General features: G+C 51.3%; 1 protein-coding gene across 4 annotated transcripts in view; it reads left to right on the forward strand.

The window, feature by feature from the left end:
• PLB1 (phospholipase B1) overlaps positions 1 to 25,041 on the forward strand; it is a 143,429-nt gene that overhangs the window by 114,942 nt on the left and 3,446 nt on the right. For all 4 annotated transcript variants that reach the window (XM_086700270.1, XM_086700269.1, XM_086700271.1 and 1 more), the window contains 13 exons: positions 3,915 to 3,980; positions 7,147 to 7,207; positions 7,980 to 8,038; positions 9,974 to 10,041; positions 10,274 to 10,317; positions 10,531 to 10,630; positions 14,496 to 14,547; positions 15,505 to 15,585; positions 16,962 to 17,027; positions 17,559 to 17,653; positions 18,842 to 18,923; positions 19,987 to 20,091; positions 20,539 to 20,634. In XM_086700270.1, coding sequence (XP_086556396.1) covers positions 3,915 to 3,980; positions 7,147 to 7,207; positions 7,980 to 8,038; positions 9,974 to 10,041; positions 10,274 to 10,317; positions 10,531 to 10,630; positions 14,496 to 14,547; positions 15,505 to 15,585; positions 16,962 to 17,027; positions 17,559 to 17,653; positions 18,842 to 18,923; positions 19,987 to 20,091; positions 20,539 to 20,634 — 975 coding nt within the window. The remainder of the gene's footprint in view (positions 1 to 3,914; positions 3,981 to 7,146; positions 7,208 to 7,979; positions 8,039 to 9,973; positions 10,042 to 10,273; positions 10,318 to 10,530; positions 10,631 to 14,495; positions 14,548 to 15,504; positions 15,586 to 16,961; positions 17,028 to 17,558; positions 17,654 to 18,841; positions 18,924 to 19,986; positions 20,092 to 20,538; positions 20,635 to 25,041) is intronic.

Below are 25,041 nucleotides of genomic sequence, written 5' to 3' on the forward strand. Positions count from 1 at the left end.
CCGCTGTCCCCTTTCTGCTCTCATTGGCTCTCTGCCCACGCCTCCCCTAACCCAGGGCAGCCGGCTGTGGCTCCTCTCCAGGCTTTGAAGAAACCAGCTGGAAAACCAACATGGGTCTCTCCCTGTTCCTATTCCTCTTGTCCTCTCTCCGCCTTTGTCCGTGTTAACCGCCTTCTCCATGAAGTTCATCTCTGCCTGCATTCCTGGAGGCAAAGCCACCATGGTTGGGCTGTTTTTCTAGTCACTGTCTCTTCTTGTTTCCCAAATGGGGACATTCTCCCACTTTCCTGTCCCACCTCGATTCCCTTTTTCTGTCTCCACATCCCCTCGCTCAGATTTATCGGTTTCCACAGTTTTCTGTTAAATTTCTCTGCCCAGACTTCCCCAGCCCGTGTCTTCATTTCTCCTTTCTTAAACTCCAGTTCTGTTCTTCTAACCTGGGAGAGATGTTTCCTGCTGGGGTGCCCTGGGTGGCGTAAGGTTGCCCAGAAGGCAGCTTAAACGTATTGCCGGGGTATCAACAAAGCGGGGAACCAGAGAGAGACACCGAGAAGGGTGAGGACAGAGAAAGAGAGAAACTAAAATAACGTTAAGTGCTATTTCACCAATCTTTCATCTTGAGAAAAAGGAGAGGTCTGCTGGGTTCTCTTATATTTACTTTACTGCCTAGCAGGGTTTCTCTTTTGAATTACATATGGGGGACACTATTATATTTTGAATGCTTTGGACTTCTAAATCCTGCCCCACCTCACCATCACCCCAAACTCAACAAACATCCATCCAAAAAATTATTTCTGAGTAAGAAATGTCAAAATAGGCACTAAATATTTGTCTCCCCAAACCGTCTGATCCTTAGGACTTCCCTATTTCTGTATTGTTGTGGTTTTCACAGGTCTGTGGGTGTGGGACGTCGGGTGCCCTATCTGATAGGAGCCTTCCTAGTGCCCCCCCACCTGTCCTCTTTTCCTTTCCTCCTGCCACCACCTCCATTCACATCCTCATCACTTTGTGTGCTAAACATCCTGTGGCCCTTCCCACCACAAAACAACAGAGAATTCTATAACCTTAGGATCTCAGCAGGGAGGGCCTTGGCGTCCTGTGGGTGGGATGTGTCCTGTAATAACTGAGCTATTCCTCCCAAGGCATCTCTACGGCGTCTACTTAAACTTCCATGCTCTCAAGGCCGCACCTTTCAACTGGCTGCCCAGTTGTGAAATCAGATTAGTCGGTCATGAACCAGCACGTTTGGAATGGGATGGGACTGGGTAGAGAGGCCAAGGGCATTCCATATAGTACTGTTATGTCCTCCTTCCTGTCACTAGCACCAACCCCCACCCCCCGCACCCTCCCTCATCTTCTCCTTATCTCAGACAAGCCTTCCAAACCCTGCCTCATGTGGTAGGTATGCCCCCTGGAATGTAGGCCCCCTTTGGGTAGGTGCCTAGGCTTGACTGTACCCTCCTCGTTTGGTCTGAGCAGCACAGGACAGAAGAAAACCTCCACTCCTTCCCTGCAGAACCTCACACCTAGTAACACAGCCAAGACGAACATGACCTTCCCTGTAGCCACTGACTCACGGTGCTGATTCATGACAGGTGGCTGTGCTGGCACTGGCCACCCCAGGCAGGCCACACCATCTCTGCACAGCCCTGCCTAGGAGAGCACACGCCCTGGTGCTGGCATCCCATCAGCTTCACTTTCTACCTACTGGCGTTACAGATCTAGCTCCAGAGAGCCAGTCAGACTCGCTGCAATCAGTCCCTTTTCCACCTTATCAGCTCCGCGCTAGGCCCTTCCACTGCTGTGACTCACGCATGCACTATGTGGTCAATGGTCAATAAACAAGGCTACCTCTCTGCCACTGCCCTGGACCTGTTCTCATTGTTCCTGCTCTGGCCTCACTCGCCACAGCATTCCAGTGTCTCCTTGACCTCTGACCCCTTTGACTCAGTCTCCCCTTTCTGGCCTCTCCCCCAACCCTTGGGTCATGTGACCAAACCGACTCTCCAGTTGGCCTTTCAGGACTCCCAGAAGGGCAGGGTGAGTCTTTGCCCCCTGGTTGTTCCTGTGCTGGCCACTCTGGGGCTAGCTCCAGCCCCAGACCCTGTACCCAGTCAGGTCTCCCTTGACGTGGTGGGGAGAACCACTGGTGACCCTCCACGCACTGAGTCTCCTACTTGAGGTCCATGTGTTCCCAGATCCTGTAGCCAACTCTTCAGCAATTACTGCACTTACTGGACACACTGGTCTCTGAGGCTTTACTTCCTCACAGCGTCATCTCATGCTTTCTGCCTGACCGGGTTGTGAGCCTCTTTGTACCCTCCCCTCATCGTAACACCTAGAACAGGGCTCTGAACACATGGGCCGCTTACACACACGTAGGTCAGTTATTTGTAGAATGCTCCCACATTGCCCTCCTGGGATGGGGAATGCTCAGCGGCTGCCAACAATATCAGCTGAGACAAGCCCAGTTAGCCATGGTGACGTGCCATCGTGAGCCCTCCGCGGCCTTGCATGCTTCCTGCCCTTGGCTCTCAGTACTCATCAGGCCCATGTTTTAGCTAGGAAGGCTGAGCCTCAGGAGGAGGGAGAGACACATGGGGGATCCAGGGAGCCAGGATCGGTGCCGGGCCTGCAGTGTTGCACATGCAGACTCAGTCGTCCAAGGCCACTGCTGAGTCCCTCACTTCCTCTTCCTCCGCCTGACCGACAAGCTCTTTCACTGGCCTGACCCTGCTGTGAGAAAGGCCTGTCCGGTCAGACCCCACTCTGCACTCACTACCTGCTCTCTACCTGGACCAGGTCCCTCCCCTGTACTGGACCTCGGTTGCTCCTCATCTGTAAAATGGGGGCTTTCGGGGGTTGCAAACTCAGAGGCCAGGCCAGGCAGGAACACGATTGGGTGGATGGGACTAGGTATCGGACAGGAGGCAGTGGGAGGGCCGGAACTGAAGACCCATGCACCTTTTCTTAAAGCATTCAGACTCTTCTTCTCTCCTCCCCACCCCCCTTCTTTTTTAACACCAGTCAGGCCAAAATAAAGGAGAACAAAACAAAATGTCTTCTGGCTCAGTTTAGCCCACGGGCAGTCAGTTTTCAACCCCTGGAACTGATCCCCAGTGACCCCCCTCCTCCAACATTCTTGTTCTTCTTTCTTATTCCCATTTTAACCTAAATGTTTAGACCATTCCACAGAGCACGTCTGGTGAAAGTGTTGGTGGCCCTAGGCCACTTGCTAACTCCTGGTCTCAGGCTTGTTAACTTGTTCTCGCTTCTTATCATTTTTACATTTTCTCATTACTTTGTGTTTCCCCTGTTTCTCCTTTGCCTACTTCCTTCTTCCTGCTTCAATTAACCCTCACCTGCGACTGAATACACTTGGATCTTGACCGGGCTTGGGAGAAAACCAATTGTGAAATAGGTTAGGACATGAAGAGGCTGCCTCACGATAAAAATAAGACCACAGTACATGAAGCCAACCTGAAGGGAGTAAGACACAAAGTTCAAAGGAGGCAAGGGAAAAAAAAAGATGAAAATATACTGATAGTCAATACTTTCTGGAAAAGAAAAAAATGCTATAATGCGGATCTCTTGTCGGAGAAGGTACAAAGGAAATAAAAGCGATCATTCTGAGGATTAGGTAGATAGACGTTCTGTTGCTACAGTGAAAACCAAACCCTAGAACCCTGAGAAGAACATGCACGGAACCCTTTTGAGGTCTCTGCACCTCCTGCCAAAGCTGTTACCTAAAACCCTTCAGAGGATGAATTAAATTAAGTTTAGGCGGTTCTTACTATTGAAATGCAGACGAGTCGTGTTAAATAAATCAAGAGGACGGCATTGTTAGTCCACTTTCCTAAGTAACCTTCGAGGCTGTCAGATAAGCTCTCCCTGTGGTTTCTGTTCTCTTTTAGAATGAGCCCTTCCTGAGAACTCCCCGGAACAGCAACTACACCTACCCCACCAAGCCGGCCATTGAGGTAACCCCCGACGCACGTCTGCCTCTCTCAGGGACAAAGCATTTCTACCTGCCAGTGACTCGGGGTGTGGTACGCTTTCCAGAGTCTGAGCTTAAGCAGAAATGCACCCATCTTACATACTGGAAATTGGAATGTGAAAAAAAAAAAAAAAGTTTCCTGAACCATGAAATTCCCGGTTTGTCCTAACATGTTCTCAAGTGCTTACTGACATCAGCAACCAACTAGCCGAAGTACCAGTGGATCGGCTTTCGTGAACCTTTGCACAGACCTCATTTCTGATTAGGCTGCTCAGCCTTTCGAGCAGGGGTGAGGGGGAGGTGGTGGGTTTGATGAGCCATAGACTTCCGGTAAGGTGGAAGCTGAGTGGGAAGAGCCTCAGTTCCAGGGGCCGGGCCCAACAGGAAGCTGACACATATCCAGGTGGGTCCCCAGGGCTTGTCTGATTCAAGTCAATTGTTCTAGCTCTGAGGAACCCCGAAGGTTCAAGGCCTGTGGCTTTAGGGACTGCTTACTCCTGAGATGGCCTGAAGATGCTTTGCCACGCAGGCCTGGTCCAGACAAGATCCGTCAGCCACCAGGACGGGGGCTCAACCACCAGTTTCAGCTAAGCACCTATGGCACATGTCCAGTCTTGTGCTGGGGGCTGGAGGGAACTCAGAGAAGTATCAGACATAGTCCTCTCCTTGAGGAGTTCGAGGTCATTCCATAATGAGCACTTACGATGTGCCTAGCACTGCTCCAGAGAGACAGAGCAGACCAGACAGATGGGTTCCACCCCTCAGGGAGCTTACAATCTCCTGGAAGAGGCATCCGATACCTAGCTCTACGCGATCGTTTCAGCTCTGAGGGCGGCTCCGTGGGAGGTGATTTGAGAAAGTGTGAAGGGGCAAGAGAGGGGTGGCAAGTTCTGATGAGCCTCACAGACCAGGCCTCTCTGAGGAGGGGAGCTAGGAGCTGGGATGCGCGTGATGAGAAGTCCCTGGCCATCTAGAAAGCCAAAGCCGGGGTCCCAGGCAGGGCTAAGAGTACAAGGGCTCAGAAGTGGGGCTGAGTTGGGGGATTGGAGGAAGAGACAGAAGGTCGGAGTGGCTGTGGGCAAGTGAATAAGGGGGAGGGCAGTGGGGTGGTGAGCTCAGAAGGGTTGTCAGGGCCCAGGTCACAGTGAATCTGAATTCCCGAGGAAGAAGATGAGGCTTCAAGTGGAGAGACGTGGGAAGGCCCTGGACCTTCTGGGAGAGGGGAACACAATCTGGTTCACTGTGTGGAAAGATCTCCCTGACTAGTGTGGGAAATGGGTCGAAAGCAGCAGGAGTGAGTGAAGACCTTTCATAAGCCAGCAGGAGCGCTGAGGCTAACTTGTATGAAATTCTTCAAGGACTGTTAGATGCTGAGCTCTGGGGAATGAGCCATGTCAGTCTCACGGCTGTCCAGCTTCTCTGGATTCTCTCAGGCTCCCATTAGCCCAATGGAGGCTTATCCCAGGCAAACCATGGCCCCAAATCCACTATAACCGAAATGTCAGCTGCATCCTGTCAACGAGGCATTGATTTACTTATCAGATTCCTGACTGGAGCAGGCACTATGCTAAGTGCTGGGTAGATGAGGTGAGCAGAGAGCTCTCTGCCTGCCCTCTTGGATCTTACAGCCTCATGAACCTTTACTTCTGCTGCTAAAAGTTAAACCCCAGGCCTAGAAGGTGTTACTTTTTTCAATACCTTGCCATTTAAAGTAGCCACAGACAAAAATAAAAAATTAAAAAATTAAAAAAAATAAAAATAAAGTAGCCACAGACAGGTACCATCAACATGACCGAGGAACTTGTTAGACATGCCGAATCCCGAGCACCACCCCAGTCCTACTGACTCAGAATCCGTGTCCGACAAGACCCCCAGGGGATTCGGGTGCCCTGGTGCAGGGTACAGCACGTGGTTCTTCCCTTGTGACAGACGAGCGTGCTCAAAGTCCAACCTGCATTGGTTACGGCTGCAGGGAGCATGCTTGTCTCTGGCTCACCAGCTAGCTGAGACATTTCTAAAGGGTTCCCGACTAGAGAACTTCTTTGAAGCTGCTTTTTCCCAGATGTTTGTCCTCTGCACACAAGCATGTTCTTGATTTCAATAGAATTTCCACATCAGTGTGATGAATTTATCCCAAGAGCAACCTCTTGGGATAAACTCACTTCTATCAGATTTAAGCAAATAATATTTTAAAGAGGTTGCATCTTTGCTCCCTCGGGAGAGGAGACTTTTCAACAAGGCTGGTCTTTACCACCTGCTGACTAAACAGAAGAGGTGAGCGACAGAAGCCTCTGGCAGTCACACCCCCAGAGAATCAGTCACCCAGTCGTCACCTGTTTGCAAAGCCCTACCATGCGTTCAGCACTGGGCTTGTCCTTCAGACCCTCCTGGGGACGTGCAAGTGTTGGGGACTCTGGGGAAGAGACTTTCTCCTTCAACGTACTGACACTGTTCATTTCTGTGCCCTGTGCTTCCCACCCCATCCCCTCCTCCAGCACCTAGAAAATGTGCTCTGTATTCTAGAGACAAGGGAATCTGACTAAAGGCATCCAGGTTACAGGCATTAATTTATACACACACAGGAAATTGGTTGGCTATTAAGTTAAATATGCAAAAATATATATACACACGAGCAAAAAAGATATGCGGAAAGCAGGAATGTTACAATGGTAAAAATATCATGGTATTTTCCTAAAAATATTCTAATATTGTTGTGGCCCCAGCATTGTAATCAGTGTCCAGTGGCTGAATGTTAAACGGCAACACCAAAACCTATGTGTAATCTTCCATTAGGGCATCCGAATCTATGTTCCTTTGGGAGACCACCTATAGCACTTTGACTGTTCTCTCCCCCCTTTGTTGTGACTTCTGGCTCCACGAAGACTGTGGATGAGTTGAGCTGGGAAGCACTGAGTATACGTATGTGTGCCTGCGCATTATGTGTTTTGGGCAAACTGGTAGATACCCAGTTTCTCCTGATTTTCCTCTCAGACCATCTACAGTGAATGGTTCCTGCCCACACGTGATTCCCTACACGGACAAAGTTCTAGCCTCCATCAAAAATTCCTTAGCCAATTCTCCCTGGACCAAAGCTAACCCTCCTGCACAATGAGTTGTGGGTGTTGTTGTCTCTCCTCCTGTTGCTTTAGAATTGGGGCAGTGACTTCCTGTGTACAGAGTGGAATCCTTCCAACAGCGTCCCCACCTCAGGTGAGTGGAAATATCATCATTATCCCCTTCAGTTAAGGACTTTGCTAAGTGTCAGGTTGGGGGGACACCCTACAAATACACCTTGGAGCCTTGAGAAGACATGGCTGGTTCCCATGCAGTACGGATCTCGATCCTGGGCAGTCCATGAAAAGCTAGCCTGCAACCACTGCTGGGCTCCCAGGCCTCTCCATAGATCACACTTTTTTGAGAGAGAGAGAGAGAGAGAGAGAGAAGGAGAGAGAGGGAAAGAGAGACAGCAAGCACAGGGGAGGGGCAGAGGGAGAGGGAGAGAGATGCCCAGCATGGAGCCCGACGTGGGGCTCACTCACAAACCGTGAGACCATTACCTAAGCTGAAATCAAGAGTCAGGTGCTCAGCTGACTGACCCACCCAGGCATCTGCACAGATCATACTTCTCATCCCTGTTTAGTCCCAGTGGCAGCCCCTCGGGCCTCCCTGCCCAGTAGGGAAGGTATAGTCAGGGATCGGGGCCCTATCTGCCTATGCTCAAGACTCCTGCAACCAGCACATTCCTGGACTACCCCAGTGTGAATGGGGTTCCTCTCAGGATGGACGATAGCCATCAAGCCCATTACCCTCAGTGCCCTGGTTGCTCCAAATGGATGGAAGAGGCAAATTTGTTAAGTCTTAAGCTAGAAATAAATCTAACAGGGGCCCGAGGGACTGTAGCAGAACCTCCAACTCCTAGTTAAGCTTCTACTTTACACAGAAGAGTCTCCCTGATCATGTGTCTTTTTCCTGTCTCCCCTAGTCCATGAGCTCCGGCCAGGAGACATCAAAGTGGTGGCCGCGATGGGCGATTCATTGACTGTGAGTGCTGAGCCAGGAGGGGCATGGGCACCCCCTAACCCAGCCAGACCCTGTGTAGAATGCACACTTCCTCCACACTGGCTTTGCATTTAGCACTTAGCTGACAGTACTGAGAACCTACCTGTGTCAGGCACTGAAACCCAGCCAGGCAGCCACAAGACCTCACCAGGCAATCTAGAATGCTCTGCCCTCTGCCCTTCCACAGTCCTGCTCAAACACAACCTCTTCCGTGAGGGCGGCCCTCCGTCCCCACTTTCCTACTGTTCCCAAGCATTTTATCTGTGTATTATGGCGTAGTTATCTGAATCTGCCTGCCTTTATCAGGGAACTCATCTCCAATCACCCAGACTCACAGAGCGGTGTGTGCAAGGCGGGGGTGGGGGGGGTGGGGGGGTGGTTACCTACACACTACTTAGCACCCCCTCACCCCATTTGCAGATGTGTTCTTTGGGGGCAGAGAGAGCCCAATTCCTACATATAGTGTAGTTTCTCTGCACAAATTGTATTAGCTATTGCTGTATGCAGGATGCTCTGCTAACCATTCTGAGGGAAGTATGAGATGTGGTCATAATCCTTAAGAAACTTGTCAAGCTGGAAAACTAAGCAACTTACACAGAAGGAGATACATAATCATATAGGCGACACACGGGCCTTTTAAAATCAGGTACTCATTTCTGGAAAAACAACTTCCCCATATGCGTGTGAATGTGGTAAATTTTGATATAAACATGGAGAAAGCTTTGGAAGGATAAACCCCAGGGTCTTAACCGTTAATTAGCTCTGATGATGTGTATGTGGGTAGGGGTGGGGGAGAGATATAGAACAGGTGGCAGGAGGCAAGATTAATAAGGTGGGGGTAGACTGTTAATTTTTTTACATTTTTTAAATGTTTATTTTCGAGAGAGAGACACAGAGCATGAGCAGGGGAGGGGAAGAGAGAGAGGGAGCCACAGAATCTGAAGCAGGCTCCAGGCTCTGAGCTGTCAGCACAGAACCCAACGCAGGGCCCGAACCCAAGAACTGTGAGATCATGACCTGAGCCCAAGTTGGACGCTTAACCAACTGAGCCACCCAGGTGCCCCAGTAGATTATTAATTTAAAAAAAAAATCTTTGTATCATTTCACTAATTATAATGAACATGTGTTACTTTTGTAAGTTTCAAAGAGGAATTTCTCTTTTTTTTTTTTTAAGAGAAGACCTTTAGAGAAAGCTTCATACAGGAGGCTGAAACTGAGAAGAGTCTTAGAGGAGGAATTAGAGATTTAAGGACTGGAAAGTGGGTAGTTCAGCCTTCCCAGCAAGGATGCAGTGGGTGGTAACTAGGTAGGCTGGTCCAAGGACTTCATGCTTCAGATCAATTTGCTTACACCTGAAGGTTTGTGTGGACTAGAAAGCAGGGGGTGAACGAGGGAAGGGAAGTAGAACCCAGACTGTGGTGAGCTCAAAACATTGGTAATGGGGTTTGGCTTTGACCAAATGGTAAGAGAGACCCACTGAAAGGCAGAGTCAGGAGCGGGGAGGGGTGTGAAGCAAGAGGTGGGCTCAGAAGTACAGGTGGGCACTCCGGTGAGAAGGGAAGGGACACTGGAGACCGTGGGGTCAGGTGGGAGGCCAGAGTGTCGTCTACAACAGGAGGCAGGAGTCTCACTTAGGAATGTAGCACAGAGGACAGACAGAAAGGGATGGGAGCTGGAGAGGCTGGGAAGGAAGAATCTTGATAATTCCAGGACTTGGTTATGAGTTCTGTGTAGAGGAGTAGGGAGTCAGGACAACCCAGAGATTACGTGGCCTGGAGAAAGCTGGTACGATCTTCAGAAAAGGTAAATCCAACTCCCCACTTCTACATGTGCCAGGGCCACAGGGGCCCTTCCCAGTCCCCTCGGCCTACACCTGGGCCCAGCACAGTTCTGGAGCCTTCTCTCTGCCTTTCACAGACAGCATTGGGAGCCAGACCAAGCAACTCCAGCGACCTACCCATGTCCTGGAGAGGAGTCTCCTGGAGGTGAGGATGCTCTCCACTCATTTTCCAACAATGATTCCCCCCACCCCTGTCACCCCTCCAGAGACAAGCCTGGGTTCCCACAGTCTGGCCCTGAGATGCAAGGAGGCTCCCTGATGCTCATGTCAGTCCCGAGGGTAGTGGGAATCAAGTGTCAGGGGCAGACTCAGAAATATGACGACTGGTGGAGAAGCAGGTCAGGGTGACCCTCACACATGTGCTTTCTCTTCCCCAGCATTGGAGGGGACGGCATCTTGGACACCCACACCACACTGCCCAGTAAGTAGCAACACAGAGAAGCACCGTGACTACGCCCACGACGACCCCTTGCTGAGGCCAGAGCCTCCCCCTGAGCAAGGGCAGAGAAGGTCATCTGCAAGGAGGGGAGTCCACCAGCCCTGAAAAGACCCAGACTGGTCCTGCCCCACACCTGGGCCCCGAGGCGGCACTCCGTCCCTCTCACCTGTGCTGTCTGCTTCACCCTCTTAAAAGACATTCTGAAGAAGTTCAACCCTCACATCCTTGGGTTCTCCACCGGTACCCTGGAGGAGACAGCAGGACTGAATGTGGCCGTGGAAGGAGCCAGAGCTAGGTGAGTAGCCGTGGAAACGGGAGGAAGAGGAGGGCAAGGCTGAGAGGTCCCAGGAGAATGGGAAGGAGGAGAGAAGGGTGTGTCTGGGAGCCTGGCCCCAGGTGGGCAATGAAAGCTGCCGTGGGCAGGACGCTTCTGCATGCCTGACCCCTCAAGTGGATTAGCTCTTGCAATCCTCACATCCTTCAGGGTGGGGACTAGCGTGAGGACACTAAGGCTGACAAAGTTTCCTGAATGCCCCAAGGTTGTCAGAGGAGCCAGGAGAGGCCAGGCTCACCGGGCTGTCACCAGCTCACAGGACAGCAGGAGAGCTTAAGGGTGGCCTGGCCCTGTCCTGCTGACACCAGCTGACCTCCCTGCCTGGAGGAGTGAGGGGGCGCTCAGCGCTAACGGGAAGGGTGCTGAGAACTAAGGGCACGGCCCCACGGGCGGCCCCCCTCCCTCTCTCCACCTGTACCTTGGAACCTGGAGTCTTTGGCTCTGTAAAAGCCATCTTTTGACCCTAGGGAGTTAGAGCTTAGGGCCCCGACACAGCACAGCGGCTGTTTGCTTTCACTCCGATTTCTGTTGTCGACAACAACCCAGATAATGAAAGCCGGAACGCCTGACAGAGTTCATTGCTTTTCTGCACAGAGTGTGCTGGGTATTTGCTTTGTAGAAGGATTGCTGCGCTCAGATCACCAGGGAAACGACACTGACCCGCTCTGTTTACACGGAGCGTTCCTCTCCGACGTGGTAAGGAGGGCCCCACGCTCGGCCGGAGTCTCCGAACCACAGGAAGCCATGTCAGTTCCTCAACGTCACAAGCAGGAAGAACTTATTTTGCTTCACGGGGCTTCATGGGGCCATGAAATCAGCATCGAATTACTGTTGTTGCTATGACTGCTGTCACCACTGTCCTCGTTTTATTATGATTGTGCAGCCCAGGCTCCATTCACCGGGGCCTGACTCCTCAGTCTGTTGTCATTTGAGCCCCTCTCTCGCTTCACCTCTTACTGCCTTCTCCGTTTTCCTGCTGCTCGGAGCCTCCACCAGGAGTCAGTGGCAGGGGACGTAGCCGAGACGGGTAGCTTCCCTGTGAGCATCTCTGATGTCCAGTGATAAGGGACAGGAGAGTAAGCCACTGACCTGAGTAAGCAAGGTTGGAAAGCTGTCCTAGGACTCTCCTTTACCTGCATGGTCATTTGGCACGATGTTGGATTAGAATGAGCGCACCTCGGGGCGCCTGGGTGGCGCAGTCGGTTAAGCATCCGACTTCAGCCAGGTCACGATCTCGCGGTCCGTGAGTTCGAGCCCCGCGTTGGGCTCTGGGCTGATGGCTCAGAGCCTGGAGCCTGTTTCCGATTCTGTGTCTCCCTCTCTCTCTGCCCCTCCCCCGTTCATGCCCTGTCTCTCTCTGTCCCAAAAATAAATAAATGTTAAAAAAAAAAAAAAAAAAGAATGAGCGCACCTCAAGAAAAAGATAAAGACCACAGCAGAGCAACTAGCATAATGAGACCTGGGGTCAGACCATCTGTGTCCAGATCCCAGCTCCCAGATTGCTAGCTGCGAGACCTTGGACAAGTCACTTAGTGCTTCAGTCTTCATTTCCTCATCCATAAATTGGGATAATAACTGCTCTGCTGTGGTATTTATCTTTTTTCTTGAGGTGTGCTCATTCTAATCCAACACCGTGCCAAATGACAATGCAGATAAAGGAGAGTCCTAGACCAACTTTCCAACCTTGCTTACTGAAGTCAATGGCTTTCTCTCCTTTCCCTTATTACTTCTCAGCATTGTCCTAAGAATGAAATGAGATTAATAACCCATGGAAAATATTGAGTATAGTATAGGATATGTAGGCCCGCCAAAACGTTTGCCAATATTAGGATATTTAGTTTCAAAGTTTTATTCAATGTCCAACTTCCCATTCCATCAACCAATAAGCAAGAAGTCATGGAAACCCGGGAAGGGGCTCGAGCCCCAAGGTAGTTACTAAAAGATACAAAAAAATCAAAAGGTGACTTCTTTGTCTATACAAAGAGCTTGCTGTCTCCTTAAGGAGGCCAAACAAACAGGAAATAACTGTCGGAAAGATACCCACATGCAGGTGCAGACCCAGAGGAGACCCCAGGACTCATCGAGTCCAACTTCCTCATTTAAAAGATGGAAAAATCAGACCCTAGCCTTGTTCAGTAATTTGGGCGAGCTCACACAGCAGATTAGTAGCAAAGCTGGAGGAGAACCCAGGACTCATAACTCCCAGAGTGGGGGCTCTTCACGCCAGGACTGGAAAAGGAAAAGAAGTTGTGGATAAAGGCACTTGGAGAGAAGGCTCACGGGGGCTGAGGGAGTCTGCTCTGAGCCTGCAGGGTATAAAGAACATGGCTGGGAAAGAGGGAGGAAGTGTGCACTCCTAACTTCGCTCATGCTCAAGAGGGCAGCACGTTAAGATCTGAACAGGCTCTTGAGCCTGTTGAAAGGTTACAGACACTTCTGTGGTCCCCTTTAATCAAGACAGGCTTTCTTTCTAGCTTTCTGATGTATTGCATCAATAGCAACAATGTATGGGATAGCATCCTGGATGTGGAAGTGAGAAATAGGGGAGGGGTGGTTCTGGGTGTGCCTGGCCATGTGCCCAGCTCATCGTGGGCAGGCCAAGATTTAAAACGCCCATCTCGTACCAGTTACCGCTTTTAATGACTTCTTCCACAGGAGCCTCCACTAGCTGTGTCCCTTTGCTGACATAACTTTTCGTATGCTTCACTGTTTTTAAAAACCAGCTTTATTGAAGTACAACCGCCACGCAGTACCCTGCACATAAAGTATGCGATTTGATAAGCATGGCTGGCGTATGTGCATAGCTGTGAAGTCATCACTGCAATCCAGATTATAAACACCCATCACACCCCAAGGTTTCCTCGTGCCCTTTGTAATCCAGCTCTCCCTCCCGATCTCTACCGCACTCTCTGGGCCCCAGATAGCCTCTGTCCTGCTTTCTGTCACTGTAGATCAGTTTTCATTTTCTGGAATGTTATATGAATGGAATCTGACACGAGGTACTCTTGTCTAACTTCCATCCGCCATCGTTTTGAGACGCATGCACGTCGTGCCTGTCCACAGTCCTCTCCTCCTTATTGCTGGGTACTGTTCCAACCACATGCTCAGCTCGTACCCAGAGTGTTCATTTTCCTTATTCGTGGCAGACATCGGGGGGAGGAAGGGAGAAAGTAACCCACTCAGGATTTGTCTCCCTGCCCACCCCCCCACCCCCGCAATCCTTTTTGCACTGGGAGAGGGAAAAAGCAAGGGGATGGTGTGGAAGTCCAAAGTAACAACAGAGAAGAAAAAAGGATTAAAGGAATAGAAAGCGGGATTTAGAAGTGAAGGTTAAGGAGTCATGACGCTTGGAAAGGAGAAAGCAGAGGGATAATTTAAGGCTGTGACTTTTTTCAAATATACAAGAGGTTATTTTTAAAACAGGCAGCCAAGTAAGATCTGAACAGGCTCAGCTCGCTGTGAAAGAGCCCGGTGGAATGTAAGGGACCATCTCTATGGGAAAGGGATGATCAGATCCAGATCCCTCCCCCCCCCCCCCCCCCCCCGCCAGGGGCCAGGGAGGACCAGGCCTGAAGGAGGCGGTGGGTGGACCCAGGCTAGCCCCTGGCAGGGTCCGGATCCATGTGGCTCTGAGGTCTGGGGCACATCTTTGATTTGTACTAGGTTGAGGTTTCTTGAGAATCGAAAGCCTTTGGATATACTCTGAAGGAGTCAAGTTTATGTAACATTTCTCTTCTTGGAGCACCTGTCTCACCAACCCAGGATCCCATGGCTTGAGCCTTTGCTTCCCAGCTGGCTCTAAGGTTCCCTTCTCTTCCCCATCTAGGGACATGCCGACGCAGGCCCGGGACCTGGTGGAGCGAATGAAAAACAACCCTGTGAGTACAGGACCCTGGGCCCCCCTACAAGGTGCTTAGTCTCCAGCTATGTAGGGGGGTGCAGCGGCCCTAAAAGAGCCCACTCTGCACCGTTTCAGCCCCTGCTTTTCTTTAAGAGGGGCCAGACAAGCCACGAGAAGCAGGCCTTACCACCAAGGCCTCTGCTGCCCTTTCCTGACCCAGGCTCTGGCACCCGCACCCCTGAGGCCCACCACAGGAGGTAGCAGAACTGGCCTTGGCCTCTGGCAGTTTCCCACCTTACCCAAGAGTTGGCTTTGCAGAGCCCTATTATGTAAACCCCAGATTCTAAAAATAGGCTTCTCATTCCGATCCTTCCTCCTTCCCGCTCACGCGGCCCCTCTGAAACTTCTCACGGCACTCTTTTAAATGCTCTGTGTGTTTAGGCCTTGGAATTCCAAGTTCAGCGCCTGGCAGGACTCCTGTTATGGTGGTGGCTGAGCGGAAGGCAGGCTCCTCGAGGCCCTCCCCAGCCCCCACCCCACCTCCAGTCCCCGCCAGCCCCCTCTCCCAAGAGGCACCTCTGGGCTTTTGCTTCTAGTTGTATCTTTTGCCCTCTGCTCCTTTGAAGGCATTGAGATGACATTTCAGGGGTGTGTTAATACACTCTGCTTCGTGATATACTGCAGCTTGCTTAGGATCTCGAAGGAAAAAAAGTCATCCTCTCCTGTGTGAGCAGACACATGCGTGTGCGCACACACACACACACACACACAAGTGCACACAAGTGCACACACTGAATCCACTCTCTGGAGCTCCTTGCCAGGAACCAAGGTGAAGGTCAGGGAGGCTCCAGTTGGCATCTTCTCTCCATCAGGATACAAGGAGGGCGAAAGACAATGGTTGGGGGGGGTTTGCTGTCTGTTCTGGTGAATGCCATCTGCATATGCAAAACAAAAGCCTAAGCTGAGGGCTTCCTGCCCCCCCCCCCCCCCCCAGGAAATTGATCTAGAGAATGACTGGAAGCTGATCACACTCTTCATTGGGAGCAACGACATGTGTCATTACTGTGAGAATCAGGTAGGCCCCTGCTCAACCCCGTGGAAGTCACATTGGCCCGCTCTCCCAGGCAGACCCCGGCCTTTCCCGTTCCTGAGTGGCCCCTGGGACAGCAGCTTGATTGGTTCCCCAATTCCAGAAGTGTCTAGATGCACCCACTCTTCAGACACTGTTCTTTCTCACACAAATATTGTTCTTGGGTATACAATGAGTACATGGCAAGCTTCCCCCAACACCTACTTGGCATCCCTACCCATTTTTTGATTTTTCTTTTATGGGCGTGCATGTGTGTGTACACAGGGGGAAGCTGAAACAATGTCATAAACAAGGTTGGATAAAATTAAACTGGTCCTAGTAGGAGGGCTTGCTGCCCCGAGGATCTCGTAAGTGAACCAACCTCAGCCAGCCAGCCTGAGAATCCAGCCTGTTCCTGATGTTTCTATGGGGAAATATGTCCAGACTTACAGTCTTTGGGAAGCTGTAACTGTTGAAATACAACTTGTTCTAAGTTGGGGATGTCCTGTATTTAGTGGGCCAGACAAGAGCAGCTGCCATAACTGAGACATTAGCGTAGAATGTTTGAAGTCACAGGCAGGGGGAGAAAGCATTTATCATTCCTCATGGCTCAGAGAGACCAACCACTGAACTGAAGGCTGGACAAGAATTACCCTCCCCCACCCAGGGGTTTGTTCTGAGCCTCTTCCTCTCAATTCTCTCCCTTACTAGACTCTAGAGGAGGAAGTGACCCATCACCAGGGGGATTAAATGCCATTGTATCCTGGACTCAACAGGGTCCAGGAAGCCAAGAGAGTCCCCAGAGCTGCCTGTGGACACCCGGTATAGAAAAATGCCTCTATTATCCCCAGAATACCTGCCCCTCTTGCAAAGCCAGATTTGTAGTCCTGAAAGCATCTTTTTGTGGGAAAGACCTAGAGGCCACCACCAGGATTAACTCAGGCCATGTTCTAGGAAGGGTCAGAGGAGGAAACCCTCGAGGTGAGTCAAAAAGATAGAAGTTAGGGGGAATCAATGGGGCCAGCATGGGCCACAGCGCAAAGGGAAGAGAGTGTGGTCATCATGGTACTGATGTGGCTCAGAAGCCTGACGCTGGTGACAGATGGGACTGGAGAATTGGGGGGGTAGGCAGCGCTATCAGAATCTGCCTCTGGGTTTGAGATACTGTGATCAGGGTGGGGATCCCTCGGGATTGTCCATGGTGTCTATTAGGGGTCAAAGGAAGACTTTGCCAACAAGGACTGGGCTTAGCCTGTCTAGTACCTTTATAGCCCCTCTGTACCCTCTGCCACCATCCCAGATCCTCCTGTGCTAGTCATCAGACCATGATCATCCTCTCACAGAACCCAGGGGATGACAAGAGCCCCCTTCTTTCTTCATAGGAGGCCCACTCAGCTGGGGAGTACATTCGGCACATCCAACAGGCCCTGGACATCTTCTATGAGGAGGTAGGAAAGAGCAGCCGTACGTTTCTCCTCTCCCACCAGCAACCTATCTACTCCCTCACCGGGCATCACCTCTGGGCACATCTAGGCAAGCTATGTTTAGTGAGATACGTGCTGAGAAAAGCCCCGCTGTGAGCAGACAAGGGCACCTGGAGGGGAAGGAAGGGGAAGGAGGCAGGGACAAAGCTCCCCTGAAAGGGAAATTCTAACTGGATCACACTGTACTGTTTGGTGGCAAAGAGCTTGCCTCTGGAGCCAGTCGGCCTGTTTGTGGCCAGGCACTGTGGCTTACTAGCAATGTGACTTGAGGCCAGTGATTGCTGTCTCAGCTTCCCAAGCTATAAAGTGGGCCACTAAAGAAGACTGAGATGATACAAGTCCCATGCCCTCTTTGTTCCTCAGGTTCTTCATTGGTAAAATTGGGGAGGAGGAAGTTAGACTGTAGAGGACCCCCTAGGCTCCTTCCAGTAGTAACCAGCATCCCCCACAACGGCCTGGGGACTAACAAAGCTCACCCCCTCTGCTCCCCCACAGCTTCCAAGGGCTTTCATCAATGTGGTGGAGGTCATGGAGTTGGCTGGCCTGCACCAGGGCCAAGGTGGGAAATGCGACCTGCCGCTGGCCGCTCAGTGAGTACACAGCCCCAGGGCGAGGGCACCTGGGGAGGGTGGGACTCACAGGTGCCGACAGATGGACCAGTGCGGGCAGAGGCAGGCGAGCCTATCCAGAAGGCAGACATCGGCAATTAGCCAGGGGCTTGGAAGATCATTCAGAAATACCTCTATGCTATTGAATGCCTACTGTATGCAAGTCATTTTATTTCTCTGGACCCCAGTTTGCTTTTCTGTAAAGTGAGACACACACCAATGATCCTTAAGGCCTCCGGCACCGTCTGTGATTGCCCTGTGCTGCCTCTCAAATATGGAGCAATGGGCATCCAAGACACCTGTCTTGGAACTGGGTCTGCGGGACCTTGCACAAACTAGATAACTCTCTGGGCCTCCTCTTCACCTGTAATGCGAGGTCTAGAGGAAATGCGTGTCACAGGCTTGGTCCCTATGGGGCAGGCGCTCAGTAAGCCGTAGCTTTTATAACATCCTTGAAAGCCAGGCTTAGAGCTAAGGTATGCTGTACAAGACACGAATTTCTGTTGGTGGCTGGAATTTATTAAAGCTCAGCTGTGACCCTGGCAGGAAGTTGTCAGCTTCTGAGGCCAGAGGGTCACCCAGACTTCCTGTGAGGCTGCTATGGAAGAGGAGATTCTGCAGGGGGCTGAGGAGTCCCAGCTGGGGGTCCCATGGATTTGCTGGGAAGGTGACCGGCTGGTTCCCATTCCTCTTGGGAACTGGCCAGGGTGGAACAGGCAGTAGCTAGGCGGTGTGAACGGCTCCTGCAGGATCTTCAGGTCTGCTTCCTAAGAGGCTCCCCGCTCTGGAGCCCTGAGGGCAAGGGCTAAGCAGCCGGAGGTAGAGCTGGGGCCCTCCGGAACATGGAGAGAGATAAGGTGGTGATGGCAGTCTTTCCAAACCTCCAGCCCTTCCCTGGAGGAAGCCCAGGCTTGGGCGGGAGCAGCCAGGTGGCAAGGGGACCCAGATATCGGGTGCCAGTTCTCCCACCTTCTCTTTAAACAAGCACCTGCTACCCCTAGTGCCCAGTCTGTGACCTGGTTCCAGGAGTCACCCAAGGCTGTGTTGCAGGGGCACCTGTGTATTACCCTCCTCCCATGCAAGGCAATACAGGGTCCAGGCCTTCTTCCCTTGGTGGGGGGAGGGGGTCAGCCACCCAGGCACCTCTCCACAGGACCCCTTCTCTCCCAGGAGCAACTGCACTTGCCTCACACGTTCCCAGGAGAATTCTCTGGAGATGCAAGAACTGAAGAAAATGAACTGGAACTTCCAGGTGAGCCCGCACCCCTCCTCCTCCTGTCCCAGCTGGGAACCCCCTCTACTCCCAGAGCAGGGCTTGCTGAGAGCAAGGCCTCTCCCTAAAGGCAGATCACAGGCCTTGAAACCCTTCTCCGGGTGAAAAGAACACCAAGTTGGTCAGGAAGAAATCTCAGAGGATTCCTGCCTCACTGCCCTGGTGACCAGAGTAGATGCCATGTGCCAGACATCATCTCTCACCCAGAGGAGGCAGGGCAGGTGTCTACCACCCTGTTGGGCTTTAGCCCACCCCTGCTTCCCTCCATCCCCAACTCTGTGTGCACCCCTGCTGTCCCCTCTTGCTATGCCCATCCCACGTCTCCATCTTGTGCACAGGACAGGTCTTCTCACCTCTTCCAAGAAGTTTCCCCTGACCAAACTTCCCCCCTCTCTGGTTCTCATGTTTGTTTTGTTGTTGTTGTTTTTAACATCCTGGCCCTTTTTTCCAGATGGAGTGGAAGCTTTTATTTTTTTAATGTTTATTTTTGAAAGAGTGCAAGCTGGGGGGGGGGGCAGAGAGAGAAGGAGACACAGAATCCACAGCACAGAGCCTGCTGTGGGGCTCAAACTCATGAACCATCAGGTCACAACCTGGGCCAAAGTCAGACACTCAATCGGCTGATCCCCCCCAGGCACCCCTAAAAGCTTCTGGAAGAGAAGCCCATCTATCCCTTTTACATGGACACTCATCCTCCAAGTTTATAGGCATCTTGGGGAGCTAGTGTTGAAATGCTCCCCATTTGAGCTAGATGTGGAGCCCCGTGTGGTACTTCAGCTCTTCATGCAGCAAGAACAGGGGAGGTCTTTGGCCCAAGCAGTCTGGTCAGAGGCTCAAATCCAGCCTCAGAGACTTCAGAACAGAACGGGTGGTGCCCATGCCCAGGTACAGGCAGGATGAATGCCTGCACGTGCACTGGAGCATCCCCTGAAGTCACGCTGGGTGAGGGTGGGCTGGCCCCTCACAGCCAGCGAAAGGCAGGACTAGAACCCATCTGCCCAGTCCTGCCAGGAGGGTTGAGGAACCTCTCTCCCATCCCCAGAGTGGCATCTCCAGGTTGTCATACTGGCACCAGTACCTGCAGCGTGAAGATTTCGCAGTGGTCGTGCAGCCTTTCTTCCAGAACACTCTTGTCCCCCTGAACAGCGTAAGCCACGGGCACTTCTGGGAGGCTATTCTTAGGCGATATACTTCCTTCTGTACCTGAGCTTTTTCTGACCATGTAGTTCTAAGAGGGCTCCTAGGGAGTTGCTTTTTCTGTTTACCTTTTCTTTTGGTTTGAATGGAACCTGGATGTACTTGGAAGGAAAGGGAGAATGTCAGCAGTGACCAAGCTCCCCAGGCATGGCCCTGGTATTTGCTAGATTGGGATAGAATGGAAAGCTTCCTATTTTTTTTTTTTTTCAACTATTAGGGATGGACTGGGGGTGGCTAGAATTTAGGTCTTTTAAAAAGTTCCAAAACTGGGGAGTTTGTCCATCAGTATCCGAGCCAACTGGCAGCAGAATTGAAAGGGAAAATGCCCAGGGTGCCCGCAGGGGTGGGTGGCTGCACCTTTTTCCCAGAAAGGTAATCCCTTTGCCTTTGGTCACAGAAAGGGGGCGCTGACCTCACCTTCTTCTCCGAGGACTGTTTCCACTTCTCAGAACGTGGTCACGCGGAGATGGCCATCGCGCTCTGGAACAACATGGTGAGTGGCCGAGCACCTAGTGGGCTGTGTGTCAAAGGAGGCAGCCCAAGGATGTTGACCATTGCCCAAAACAAAGACCTACTGATGGAAGGAGCCCCTTTCTCCACAAAGCTCAGAATGGCGGCATACCTTATTTGTCCTGACAGATTCCATTATTTTAGCAATTTCCCAGTGCTGGGGGGGGGGGGGGGGGAGGGGGATAATTTTGTAATCAGATAAACAGGATGAAAATAGCAGCTTCAGCCCCTTACCGTGTGACCTCGTTGAGGGTAACAAGTGTGCAGCACCAAACACAATCGTTAGCATCCGATAAATGCCAGCCCCCAGGACTCCAGTCTCAACACATTCCCAGTTATCTGGGAATGTTTTCTGGAACATCACAAAGAAAAGAGCCACCCAGCCTGTCTCTCCAGTCCTTTCTGATGTGGCTAATGGGGACCTTAGGAAACGAACATATAGCCGAGGGGCCACAGGGTCACCTGGCCTTGCCTCTGATGGCTGGCCACTCCTCTACAATCAGCTGTGTCGGCACAGAGCTGGACCGGTCACCACAATAGCTGTAGCCTGTGGCGCAGAGCAAATGAAATGCCTTTCCAACCCAGTGGCTTCTTTTGATCTTGGCTCAGCGGGTAACCCAATCCCCACCCCAACCTGCATTCTCCCGTTTCTCCCATGGTGACTAAACACATCCACACTCCCACTTTTACTGCAGTTGGGGCTGGCCGGGGCTCTGCCGGCGGCATTCCCCGGCGCGAATATTCCCACACCTGCCTCCTTAGCCAGCAAGCCCAGCACTGCCGTCCCCTGAGCAGCATGCCAGCACGTTCCATCCTTGGCCTACTTAAGCAGGCTCAGCCTTCCTCTCCCTTTGTTTCCTGCTGTTGACACCATAATCTGCCCCCTGCTAAAGGTTTCGTCACGGTCTATCAGCCCAGGACTTGGAATTACAGTCAAAACATCCTTGCGCTCCCTCCTACCCAACCTCCACCGTAATCTTTTTAATCAAAGTTTGCACAACATAATTCCTGAGAGCGGTTTTGAAGTCCAGTTCTCCTTCACGGCTGAGTCCCATGACCTCATTCCTTTTACATCCCCTCCAAAGAGTGGGTGTCTGTGCACAGTCCCATGTATCCCCCTGAGAGCTCAGGGGAAAGCCACAGGATTTGTTTTTAATGTTTATTTTTGAGAGGGCATGAGCAGGGGAGTGGAAGAGAGAGTCCTAAGTGGGCTCCATGCTGTCAGCACAGAGCCCGACATGGGGCTCAATCTCACAAACTGTGAGATCATGACGTGAGCTGAAATCAAGAGTCAGATACTCAACTGACTGAGGAACCCAGGTACCCCCAGGTGAGAGGCTTTTATACACAAAGGCAAGTGGGAGGGGATTAGATATGAAAACAAAAGGTGAATGCTGCCATATTAGGAACATTACAAGACTGTCTGGGGCTCCCAGCCACCAGTGTCCTGGCCATATCCCTAATTTTAAAAAACTAAAACAAAACTGAAATCATCTGAGAGTATCTTACCCCGTGCTAGATAATTTAGGGAATTATACAGTCCAGTGTTCTCATCCAAAACCATCCCAGATATAAAGTTATTACATCGTGCCAACTTTTCAGATCGTCTTCTGCTGTCACCTCTAGAGTGACATATGTAATAGTCCATTAGAACCAGAAAAGATCTTAACAGTTCATCTAGCCAGAATGCTCTAACTAGACTACAGGGATATGAAGCATTTTGCCCAGGATCGCACAGCCTCGTCGTGGCCAAGCCGAGATTAGACCATGTCTAATCTATCCCCTAGTGCCCTGGCCACAGCATCACCCTGCCTCCCCGCTCCCAACTGGATCAGCACATATATAACCAGTGAATTCATGTCTCACAATGACAGTCCTATGACATAGTGTCTGCAGGCTTTGGCTGACGCTTGCCAGGCACTCTACTGTGACCACAAACACACTTTACACTATTTCATCTTCTGCCTCTCCTCTCACAACAGATTATGCCTCCTTCTCCAGCGACCTTTGCAAAGCCAACACCAAAAGCACCAGCAGCGTGAGGCCGTTTTCCTTTTTTTTTCTTCCTACAAGCAGTTTTTCCTTCTTTTTTCTGATGCCTGCTCCCTCTTCACTAGAAATCTTGCTGTCCGCTAACATTTGCATCTGCCCAGGGGCCGGGTGACCACGTGAGCCTCCTAACCGGTGCCCCTGTGTCTGGGCTTAATCTGGGAGATTTTCACACTGGCAGCCAGTTTGGCATATCCACTAAGGCTGAGCATTTGGATTCCCTGTGACCCAGCGACCCCACCCCGATGTAGATCCCCAACAGAAAGGTACATGTGGGCTCACCTGGAAAGTCACAGCAGCACCGTTCATAATCCCCAGGCAGGAAGCTCCCCCCATGTCCACCAATAGAATGGATAATCAAAATGTGGCACATTCATGCAATGGAATACTTTACAGCGAATAAATAAGGTTCAATGACACGCAACTATGTCTATACATTTCAAAAACAAGCGAATTAATGTACGGTCTTTGGAGGGGGGAGGGTAGTACTGGAGGGGAGGGGAGCTCTGGAGTGCTGGCAGTATCCCGTACCTTGATCTGGATGCCAGTTACACGGGTACATTTGATCACAATTTACCAGCTGTTCACTTATGATCTGCACTGCTTCTCCTGTTAGCTTTGGTAGAAAGTTGATTTAAAGAAAAAACAATACAAACAACCACTAGTGCCTGGGCCTCATCCCCAGAAATTCTGGATTAGTCTGGGGTAGCCCACAGGTTTCTAGGTTCCAAAAGGTCTCAAGTGATATTGTACAGAGTTTGCAAACCACTGCCTTCCATCTGTTTGCCACAGGGCAGCCACAGGAATCTGTGGAAATGAAAATCTGACCAAGCTTCCAAGGCCTGCCCTCCTCGAAGGAGAAAGTCCAGGCCCCTCAGCATAGCACCCCAGGCCTCCTGAGACTTGGCCCCAACTGACCTCTCTAGTGGTCACTCCCGCCACCCTCCGACTGGCAGTTGGGCTGTCTGGGAAGGAGTAGTTTCCTGTACCACCCATGGTGCCTGTGTGTCTGCTCTTGCTCATTCCCTTACATCTTGGGCTGCCCTTGCAACCTTCTCCAAATTCATAGCCACCTTAACACCCAACTCAGATGCCCGCTCCTGGAGGAAGCCTTCTCTGAATCCCTAGAGCAGACTAGAAGCCCACTCAGCCCATTGCACCCTGCCCCAGGCCTTCTCATCTGAGCTTCTCCACTCAGGGCTCCGTGACTCCAGTTCACCCACCCAGTCCCTCATCTACTCTTTATTGAGCATCACTATGCAGTGGGGACTATTCCAGGTGCCGGGGAAGGGAACATCCTTGCACTCCTGGGCAAACAACAGACAAAAACCAACAAATCATTAAGAATTTCTGACCATATTCAGGGCTTTAAAAGAGGGTGGGGGCAGGTACTGTGACAGAATAATGGCGGGAGCGAAGGCCTCATCCAAGAGTGACATGTGAACTGAGAACTGAATGTCAAGAGTCTGCCAGGCATGCAGAGGTCTAGAGCCAGAGTGTTCCAGGCAGAGGAAATAAGACCTGTGTGGGCCCGGAGTCAGGAATGAGTTTGAAGTGTCTCAGCAGCATGGAGGCCAGTGTAACTGGAGGGAAGTGAACAAGGTCAGAGAGGTAAGCAAGAACAGGGCCATGTCCTTGGATGGCTTCCAACAGGGGAGCCACGAGACCTGGTGTGCCCTTTGGCTGCCATATAGCAGTGGACTAGAGGGAAGGAAGTGGAGCCCAGGTGAGAGATGAAGGTGCCTGGGCCCAGGGTGATGACAGTGGAGAAGGAGCAAAGGAGTCAGATTTGGAATAGGTTTTGGACCAGCTGATGGGGGAGGTAGAAAAAGAAGAAGGGTGGGGGGGGGGGATGGGTAAACAGGTGATGGGGATCAAGGAGTGCACTTGCTGTGTCGAGTCCCGGGTGTTGTAGGGACGTGTTGAATCACTGTTATACACCTGAAACTAATATTACGCTGGAATTTAAACTTAAAACAAAAAGGAATAAAAGACTCCTTTATTTGGGGTCAAGGAATAAAGAAAAAAATCAATTGGGTGGGTGGTTGAGGTGGTGGAAAGAAATAAATAGGCTTGAGGGGGAAAAAAATTAAAAGTTCTCTTTTGGCCATAAGAAGTGTGAACTGCCTTCTAGAAATCCACCTGGAGGCATCAGGTAAGCAAGAATGAATCATGATCAGGAACGGAAATTTAGAAAAAACAAAATGTGGGAGTTGTTAATGGGCGGGGGTATTTGAGGCCATGGACTGAGTGAGGCCTCCTAGAGAAGAGTAGTTGCCAAAGAGTGTGGACCAACCACCAGGCCCCTGGACCCTCATTCCAACTTTGGACTCCAGTGACA

This window comes from Puma concolor, chromosome A3 (assembly GCF_028749965.1).
Source record: "Puma concolor isolate L17-30 chromosome A3, mPumCon1.1.hap2, whole genome shotgun sequence".
NCBI classification, from domain to species: Eukaryota; Metazoa; Chordata; class Mammalia; order Carnivora; family Felidae; genus Puma; species Puma concolor.